Genomic DNA, 8,318 nt, shown 5'->3' on the forward strand with positions numbered 1-8,318 from the left:
GAAATTATTTTTTTGTACTCATAGCCTTGAAAGCAACGCTTCCAACATCCAACGCTCGCTCCGAAACGAGTGCTTCCCGGTCGACTCGAATGTAAAAATTGCAAAAAACACTGGCCCTTTGAGGCATTCAAAAAAAAATCTGTCTTGATAATAATAAAATTTAGTTCATAAAATACAACTTCCCTGGGTTTTCCTCCATTAAAAAATTACGGAAAGATTTATAATCGTTGAAAATTGTTCCTACAAAATTCACAAATTATTGCAAAAATTGAAATATCAAGTGAAGCAATTGTTTCCAATAACCAAAGATCACTGGCTACTTGGTTTTATGTTCGTTTATGTTTAATGTATTAAAACAAAAAAATTTAATTTAATTTTCATACAAAAAATATTGTACGACCACTTGCGTGAAGACATCTTCCGTTCATTCGCGCATTAATTAAAGGCACTCGCTCCTTCGTCGCTCGTGCTTTAAAAAATGCGCTCATGCGGGAACATCGTCTTCCCGCACTTGGTTCGTAAATAACTATTTCCCAAGTCCTATGCAAATCGGGATCAAATTAAGATATTAGACAAATTAAATTCCGCAATAGCGATCTATTACTGAATATAGTTCGTCCAGTTTTAGTTCCACTGACAGAATCTGCTTCAAAAGGAGTGCGAAACAAGCAGGTTCGATGATAAATTTAAGGCTTAGTTAGTTGGCTGTTATCGACCCTCAAAAAACATGATACGATAAACCAGAAATTTATACACTATAGATCTATTTAAGATATTTTAGTTTTTTTACCACATGCAGAGAGATTCTTGGGAGTTGGGGTGAATATTAATTACCCTTAAAGTAGGCCATCTTTTAAAATTCTGTAAAAAGTGTAACAGGAATGTAATATTTTTAAGAATCAAACCAATCTGAGATGAAGGAAAAACAACGCTTAGTCACGAGAATTCTCTTTTTAGCCAGTTAGAACATTATGCGCGGTCCCAAATTTTACATCGTGTGTTTGAAAAGTTAATCGTTCAACCATTTAAATGGCTATTATAATGTGCAATCAAACAGAACTATAATTTCAAGACTCGTTAGTTTTGTAATTTTACGTATTTAATCGATTTCCCTTTAGCACTTGTCGAGTGTGAGACGTAGCTACATAAATTTATTTACAATATTACCAAAGTGAGACTCGCGTGAGTGCAAAATTACACTCCCAGTTACGCAAATGAACAAACAAAAACCCCAAGAACGTCCCATTTACTTATCCCAATTAAAATTTCTACATAAAAATGTTCCGACACCGCACCGGAATCGCAGGAATTTTCCTCCATTATCGATTAACTGTGACAATGTTAACAACCCAAGGCCAAACAAAATGGCCTGCCAAGGCTAAAATTATTTATCAATTAAATCAAAACGGTCTAATAATTGCCCATTAAAAATATTTCTGTTTCGATCGATAACATCGATACGTTCACATGTCTGGTTCAAAAGTAACACTTACCAACGACCCCTACTACCAACTTACAGACGTGAACAATTACTGAATTGGTGGGAAATACAGGAAAATGGAAGTGATTGGAGAGAACGGTTAAATTCCACTCGAGACTCGATCAGCATTGTTATTTATTATTAACTATAAACAGCAAACTTATAAAATATAAAATAGCTAAAACAAAAAATCAGTCTATTTGTATAAATTGTAAACAGACTCTCCAAGATGGAAGGTCTTGATTCCCTTATCATAAGCTTTGAAATGAAACTGCGCAATTTGTGCATTCCCCGACTTCTCTATACTCATAACACCCGTAACTTCCCTACTAATCCCAGTTTTCAATGGCAAGACTTCAATAATCACGTCGGAGACGTAATTCAGATTGTTGCAAATTATTTCGTCTGATTTGCTGCACACGTGCGTGTTGACCACAACAGAAACTTTATCGTTATTGACTAAACTTAAGCAATACGTTATAAAACTAATGATGTACTTTAAATCAATTCCTAAGTCAAGCAAGTGACTGACGTCATCAATAATCAAGTACACCCTATTGGGAGTAGTTGATGTTAATTCTTCAACATTTTGCTTAATACTAGTATACAAAGCTTTAACAATGTGTTCCTTATCATCTATCAAGTAATTTTTGCCATTACCAATATCCTCTACAATCTCTTTGAGAGGTTCTATAGTCCTGATAGAACCATCTTCGATCCTCTTCAGGAAGTCATACCCCAGCCTCTTGCCCACGTTGTGGTAGTGTCCCAGCGTGTTGTGCAGAATGACAAAGCACAGCTTGTTGTTCTCAAGCAGTATCTGTTTGATCAAGTGCGTTATGACGAAATTAGAGTCGATGTTACCATTTTCTTTGATCGAGATCACTTTGTCAGTGGCTTTGATGTCCAGAGACACCAGCAACGGGTTCGGGGTGGCCATTGCGGTATCCTGCAATCAGAATTGCATCGTGACAAGCGACCCCCGTGCACTCGAAACGTCATAACGTAATCGATAAGAGGTCAAGGTGAGATCACGTTCAGCACAAGTGACATTCATGAGTTAACGCGGGTTAACCGTGGTAATTTCACCAACCTTGACGGATTAGCCGCGGTGCACGTGTCGAACTGTCGAAAGTTCGAAACATGAGGGGGATTAATAGGACGCTGAGGACGTCTGCTGTGATATCGATCCCTCGCATGACCCCCTGTTGATGCGGGATTTCGCGACAAATGTGAATCGATTTGCGACCTACCTGCAGGAAATCGCAAGGAATACGCCTCGAGCAGCCCCGACCAAGGTGAGTCCACCTGAGCACGCTTCACATAAAAATTAAACGCATTTTTTGCGAACATAACCTCAAAGTGTCGCCGGGCGCACGCCACCAGAGGGCGCCCAATTTGCGCTAATTTTCGAATTATTTCACTAAATAATAAAGTAAATAGTGGATTTGATAACACCGTCGATAAAATACGCCTACTGTCGTCGTAACAGTGATTTGGAGTGTTCCGGTGGTTGCGGTGGGATTGGCGAGTCGCCGTGTGCTCTTTTTATAGACACGGACTAATTGATGCGGTTCTAATTTTAGGCCAGTTTTGGGTGATTTACGAACATGTCGAAGGAACAGAAGGTGTCGAGGTGGTATTTCGGGGGCATAGCGTCGGCAATGGCATGCTGTTGCACGCATCCCCTTGACCTGCTCAAAGTCCAGCTCCAGACGCAACAGGAGGGCAAGATTTCAGTCGTAAAGTTGACAGTAAACATTGTGAAAAAGCAGGGTGAGATTTCGTGCTTCCGACAGGGGCACAGGCGTAGATGTAGGATGTTGTAGATCGGCTAGCGGATTCCACACTCTCAGGGCCTTCAGTCATATTTAATGTAATTAACATGGATTACCGATTTATTGATTTGATACCGCGTGCGTAACTAACTGCTTCGACAAATATCCATTGCTAATTAATTGTAAATTGCATGCTCCCAGCAGTATGACTTGACAGTTTTGGGGAATTTCTTGTTTCACATTTTAAGGTTGGTTTTCATGCATATGGCGGGGTCGTTGTAACCGCAATTACCGCAATCTTTTTTAATTTGCATGCTCGACACGTAATTTTGTGATTTGAACCCATTTAAATAACCACTGAAATTATCATGTCTTTTTTTTTCAAATTTTATAACTTGTTCTAATGGCCGGTTTTTCAAATTCCGAACAGGGGTCAGAGCTCTGTACAACGGCCTCTCAGCTTCACTGTTGCGTCAGCTTACCTATTCCACGACTCGTTTTGGTATTTACGAAAGTGTGAAGCAAGTCATGGACAAGGATAGCAGTTTTAGTAGTCGAGTAGCTCTAGCTGCGTTTGCGGGATCTGCAGGAGGCCTCGTAGGAACCCCCGCTGACAAAATCAACGTCCGTATGCAAAACGACATAAAACTACCCCTAGAAAAGCGACTAAAGTAATTACACTTCGATACTACACCCACCCGTAGCTTAATTCATCAACTGACATTTAACAGATAGGTCAGCGGCTGAGTTAAGTTACAACACACTTGCCACCCACATATCACCGTATTTTTCTTATTTGAAGCTATAAACACGCCGTTGAGGGCCTCTGGAGGGTCTACAGAGATGAAGGCTTCGCTCGGTTGTTTTCGGGAGCCACCGCTGCCACATTTCGAGCGGCCCTGATGACAGTCGGCCAACTCTCCTTCTACGACCAAATAAAAAAGACGCTTTTGACCACGGAATACTTCCAAGACAACCTGTCAACTCACTTTGTGGCCAGTCTCAGCGCGGTAAGTTATCGATGTTGGCTACACTGGTTCTGATTTGTGTAATTCAGGGCGCTATCGCCACCACGCTGACTCAACCTCTGGACGTGCTGAAGACTAGGACGATGAATGCCAAACCGGGGGAATTCAAAGGGATGTGGGACATCATCCTGTACACTGCCAAACTAGGTCCGTTGGGATTTTTCAAGGGGTACGTGCCTGCGTTCGTCAGGTTGGCACCCCAGACAATTTTGACGTTTGTCTTTTTGGAACAGTTGAGGTTCAATTTTGGGTTTCTACCCCAAGATAATTAACGGTCTAAAGGGTTAGGTGCAAAACTGGTTTAGGGTAGTGAATGTTAATCAAAATTTTCGATGTTTTGTTGAGTGAGTCTCCAAAGGAGAAATTATTGCCAATGTTTCGAAAATGTTCCAACGTAGAATAGGCAATATTCTAAACTCTTCCGACATTTTGTCTTCAACATGTAACAGTATTCCCCTGACAAATGTGTTATTTATTTAAATTATTTTGAAAATAATAAGTTCTACATTCTTACTGGTTTGGATACAAAATGGCGGACGACGTTTCTTAGATCTTTTGTAGTTCGTAAGCCAAATCTTATCAACTGACCATGTATAGTAATAATGTTGCAATAGTTGTTTTACCGTTTGTTATACAATATTCACGTTTGTTGATTTTATTTATTTTTGAGGGTACAATTTTGGTCCGAGATTCTTTATATATTTTTATAGGAATTATATGACTTTATTTTCCCAAATAAAAAACTACAACTAGCAAGAAGCATTTGACTAAAACTGTCACAAGTGACAACACAATGACTCTGCGTTCGTAAAAGTTGACAAAATTGCGTCGTCTTCCGAAATCTGAAATTCTTAAATGTCAACTGTTGACAAAGTCCCGCGATGGTACTTTGGCGGTCTGGCCTCAGCGATAGCCGCTTGTTTCACCCACCCCTTGGACCTGATCAAAGTGCAACTGCAGACTCACGCCGGCGAAAAAATATCGATAATCCCTTTGACCATCGACCTAGTTAAACAAAATGGTGAGTCCCTCCACCGAACAACGTAATTCTTCATTTACACTTGAAGGCTTCAGAGTGGGTCTCTACAACGGCCTCACCGCCTCCCTCTTCCGCCAACTGACCTACTCCACCGCGCGCTTCGGCATGTACGACACCGCCAAGCTCTTGATGGGGAAGGACAGCAGCTTCCTTAGTCGCATTTCCGTAGCCTTCGTGGCGGGGGCGGTGGGCGGCTACATTGGCACCCCGCCCGACAAGGTCAACGTCCGGATGCAGAACGACGTCAAGCTGCCCCGGGACAAGCGCCTAAAGTAATTTTGCGCGCAGCCCCCTCAATCCCTGATCGTCACCTTTCAGCTACAAGCACGTGGTCGACGGCCTCTGGCAAATTTACAAGAAGGAGGGGTTCGCGAAGCTGTTCTCGGGGGGCGGCACCGCTTCGTTCCGAGCGGGGGTCATGGCGGTGGGGCAGCTAGGGTTCTACGATCAGATCAAGAAGTTACTGCTGGCCACCCCCTACTTTGAAGACAACTTGGAAACGCACTTCACTTCCAGTCTCAGTGCAGTGAGTGCCGTCCGTTTACGCTGAAAAACTCTATCCTTCATCAGAAACTAATACTCATCAATTCATCATCCTTCGTTCTGAAATATGATGTAGCAATTTTTATTTTTGTCAAGTTTGTCGACAATTACAGATTCCTGTAATTGCAACAATTGTTCCAATTATCTTGATTTTAAACGATTTCAAAATGTATTTTCAGGCCGCGATTGCCACAACCATGACGCAACCTTTGGACGTTATCAAGACTAGGATAATGAACGCGAAACCGGGCGAATTTAGGAACGTGATGGATGTCGTCCTGTTGACAGCCAAAGAAGGACCTTTGGGCTTCTTCAAAGGCTATGTTCCTGCATTTTTGCGAATAGGACCGCAAACTATTTTAACGTTTGTGTTTTACGAACGGCTGAGAATGCACTTTGGATACATCCCACAACCAAAACACTAATTTGTACGAGTAACGTAAGCAGGATGTGCTTAATGTGTTTTTCCATCGTAAAACTCCATTTTTACACCGTTTATGTAGTCGTGAGCCTTGAATTTTGCAATAAACGTGCGAAAAGAATTCAGCCGAGTTTCAAGCTTTTCGAGATATTTATTTATCACAACATAAACAAAGGTTAAAACATTTGATATAATTATGCCTAGGTATATGTTAACATCACAACTAACGTAACAGTCAAAATTTGTACTGGAATAAAACAGCAAAGACCTATTAAGAGGCAACATTCGATAAATTAAGTATCACGGCAAGATGAGGAATCGTCTGAATACTGAATAAATGCAATTGTTTCGTTTTAATTTCTAGATTGGTTGATCAGAACGGGACATTTGTTGACCAGAGTCACTTGCATGACGCACGGGTGCTGCTCCCACGGTTCGCCGTCTATCTGAATGGGCGACTTGGCCTTGAGTCTCACCTGGAATTGTCACAGTCTCACACACGCACCCCTACTGATACAAAAACTACCTCAACTGTCCTCGCTTGACCTAATTTGAGAGGTGTCGAAAGCCCAACTTGCAACTGTGCTATATGAAAAGAAGAATAAATTCCCAAAACTTCCAAAATACCGTCGTGATATGACTGTGAAGGTTTCCCAAAGCTGTGTCCCAGCATTCCTGCAATGCTCCGCTCGAGATTTTCCATTAAAACAAACACACTCTTACCCCATAAATTCACCCCAGCGCCCCAAGACGATATATTCAAAATCACGATCGATTCCAGTTCGGGCAGATCGACTTGTTTCCCGTCCAAGTACAATTCGAGCTTTTGTTCCAAGTTTTTGCAGTCTGAAGTCACGACTTGTTGGGTGCCAAAACACAGATAAAGTATCTGGAAAGGCAAGACTTGAGCGTGTTTTTCCCCCGTTTCGGTGTTACCAACTTTATTAAAAATTCTACTGCTGAACACATAGAATAGGCTGTCCCGGGTCTTGTGGAAGTTCAAAGCGACCTGGGCGTCGACCCCGATTCCTATGTAGTTGTACATGAACAAGGTCTTGCTCGGGATCCTCAGTCCCAAGTGCCTGGACGAGGTTATTTCTACTTTCCACCTGAACAGAAGTTCGCAAACGAAAAATAGAAACTTCAAGTGAGGTTATGTCGCAGCCTTATAGAGAGGCAACTGTCTGGGGTTTACACGTACATAACCTCACAAGATATTGGGTTTTTGTTAATAAAAAGTACTTTTTGGATTGAAAACGCTTGTTTGGAATTCATTTGGACATTAAAGAAGATTAAAAATACATTGGAGACGCCTGCTCCTTGTGGCTCAAAGGAGAGGTGCGATCGTTCTACTCTACATAACCTCACAATTTATAACAACAAGAATTATGTTTACCTGTCCAGTTGGGCAACTCTGGCGTTCTGGATGTTGTGCAGAATCTCCCCCACGTCAAGTTCGGGCGCATTTTCCTTCCCCCACCCCAGAACTCGAGACAAGTCGTTTCCGGTCCCCAACGGTACAATGGCGATGGGGGGCTCGGGCTGCAACTCTCAAATCACAATCTCATCTAACTGGCACAAATAAATTACATCTAGGTCTAGCCTGTGCGAGGACGTCAACACCCAGGCCACAGTCCCGTCGCCGCCCCCGACCAAAATCTTGATCTCTTTGGGTGCCAACAACACCGCCCACTGAAGCGCCGCCGGCGGTTTCCTCGCGCTCAAATCGATCACCTGGACCGGATTCAAGTACTTCCGAAATTCGGACAAGACCAAAGCGCCGTCGTTATTTCCCGATTTCTTGTTGGCCACCACGACCAGCGGAGTCCAACCCTTCCAGCCTGGATCTTTGACGCCCCTCAACAAGAGGTGCTTGTGGAGGGCGCCTTTACGCCGCGCCACTTGCACGCACCAGGGGGGGACAATCATGTTGCGAAAGGGCCCAAAGTCGCACTCTCGCACCACTTTCGGAAGACAGTCGGTGTGGACGGTCCTCTGGCACCAGCAGCACTGGTAGTCGATCAGACCC

The 8,318-nt window shown here is 42.7% G+C and overlaps 4 protein-coding genes across 12 annotated transcripts in view; 2 read left to right on the top strand and 2 right to left on the bottom strand.

The window, feature by feature from the left end:
- Nucleotides 1–1,598: 1,598 nt before the first annotated feature.
- Elp6 (Elongator complex protein 6) lies at nucleotides 1,599–2,874 on the bottom strand. Its single transcript, XM_069059015.1, has 2 exons — nucleotides 2,734–2,874; nucleotides 1,599–2,429 (listed from the first exon to the last, which is right to left on the bottom strand). Exon 2 carries the CDS (start codon nucleotides 2,418–2,420, stop codon nucleotides 1,677–1,679), a length of 744 nt encoding a protein of 247 aa, XP_068915116.1. The 5' UTR covers nucleotides 2,421–2,429; nucleotides 2,734–2,874; the 3' UTR covers nucleotides 1,599–1,676.
- Nucleotides 2,471–5,045, top strand: LOC138138898 (mitochondrial dicarboxylate carrier-like). Of its 4 annotated transcripts, none has more exons than XM_069059011.1 (5): nucleotides 2,471–2,778; nucleotides 3,067–3,256; nucleotides 3,689–3,929; nucleotides 4,061–4,268; nucleotides 4,316–5,045. In XM_069059011.1, exons 2-5 carry the CDS (start codon nucleotides 3,091–3,093, stop codon nucleotides 4,556–4,558), a joined length of 858 nt encoding a protein of 285 aa, XP_068915112.1. In that variant the 5' UTR covers nucleotides 2,471–2,778; nucleotides 3,067–3,090; the 3' UTR covers nucleotides 4,559–5,045. The 4 variants fall into 4 exon arrangements, with proteins under 4 accessions (XP_068915112.1, XP_068915113.1, XP_068915114.1 ...); XM_069059012.1 differs by lacking the exon at nucleotides 2,471–2,778 and adding an exon at nucleotides 2,866–2,998; XM_069059013.1 differs by lacking the exon at nucleotides 2,471–2,778 and adding an exon at nucleotides 2,879–3,007.
- Nucleotides 5,046–5,139: 94 nt separating this feature from the next.
- LOC138138897 (mitochondrial dicarboxylate carrier-like) lies at nucleotides 5,140–6,410 on the top strand. The gene is made up of 4 exons (XM_069059010.1): nucleotides 5,140–5,307; nucleotides 5,354–5,597; nucleotides 5,644–5,851; nucleotides 6,048–6,410. Exons 1-4 carry the CDS (start codon nucleotides 5,142–5,144, stop codon nucleotides 6,291–6,293), a joined length of 864 nt encoding a protein of 287 aa, XP_068915111.1. The 5' UTR covers nucleotides 5,140–5,141; the 3' UTR covers nucleotides 6,294–6,410.
- Nucleotides 6,411–6,420: 10 nt separating this feature from the next.
- Dgkepsilon (diacylglycerol kinase epsilon) overlaps nucleotides 6,421–8,318 on the bottom strand; it is a 2,794-nt gene continuing 896 nt past the window's right edge. For 5 of the 6 annotated variants that reach the window (XM_069058990.1, XM_069058987.1, XM_069058991.1 and 2 more), the window contains 5 exons: nucleotides 7,880–8,318; nucleotides 7,686–7,831; nucleotides 7,230–7,398; nucleotides 6,816–7,178; nucleotides 6,421–6,765 (listed from right to left, as the gene is read on the bottom strand). The exon at nucleotides 7,880–8,318 is cut by the window's right edge and continues 58 nt beyond it. In XM_069058990.1, the coding sequence (XP_068915091.1) occupies nucleotides 6,643–6,765; nucleotides 6,816–7,178; nucleotides 7,230–7,398; nucleotides 7,686–7,831; nucleotides 7,880–8,318 (1,240 nt within the window). In that variant the 3' untranslated portion in view covers nucleotides 6,421–6,642. The remainder of the gene's footprint in view (nucleotides 6,766–6,815; nucleotides 7,179–7,229; nucleotides 7,399–7,685; nucleotides 7,832–7,879) is intronic. The other variant, XM_069058992.1, reaches the window with a different exon arrangement.

The sequence above is a fragment of the Tenebrio molitor genome, chromosome 9 (assembly GCF_963966145.1).
Source record: "Tenebrio molitor chromosome 9, icTenMoli1.1, whole genome shotgun sequence".
Classification (NCBI taxonomy): domain Eukaryota; kingdom Metazoa; phylum Arthropoda; class Insecta; order Coleoptera; family Tenebrionidae; genus Tenebrio; species Tenebrio molitor.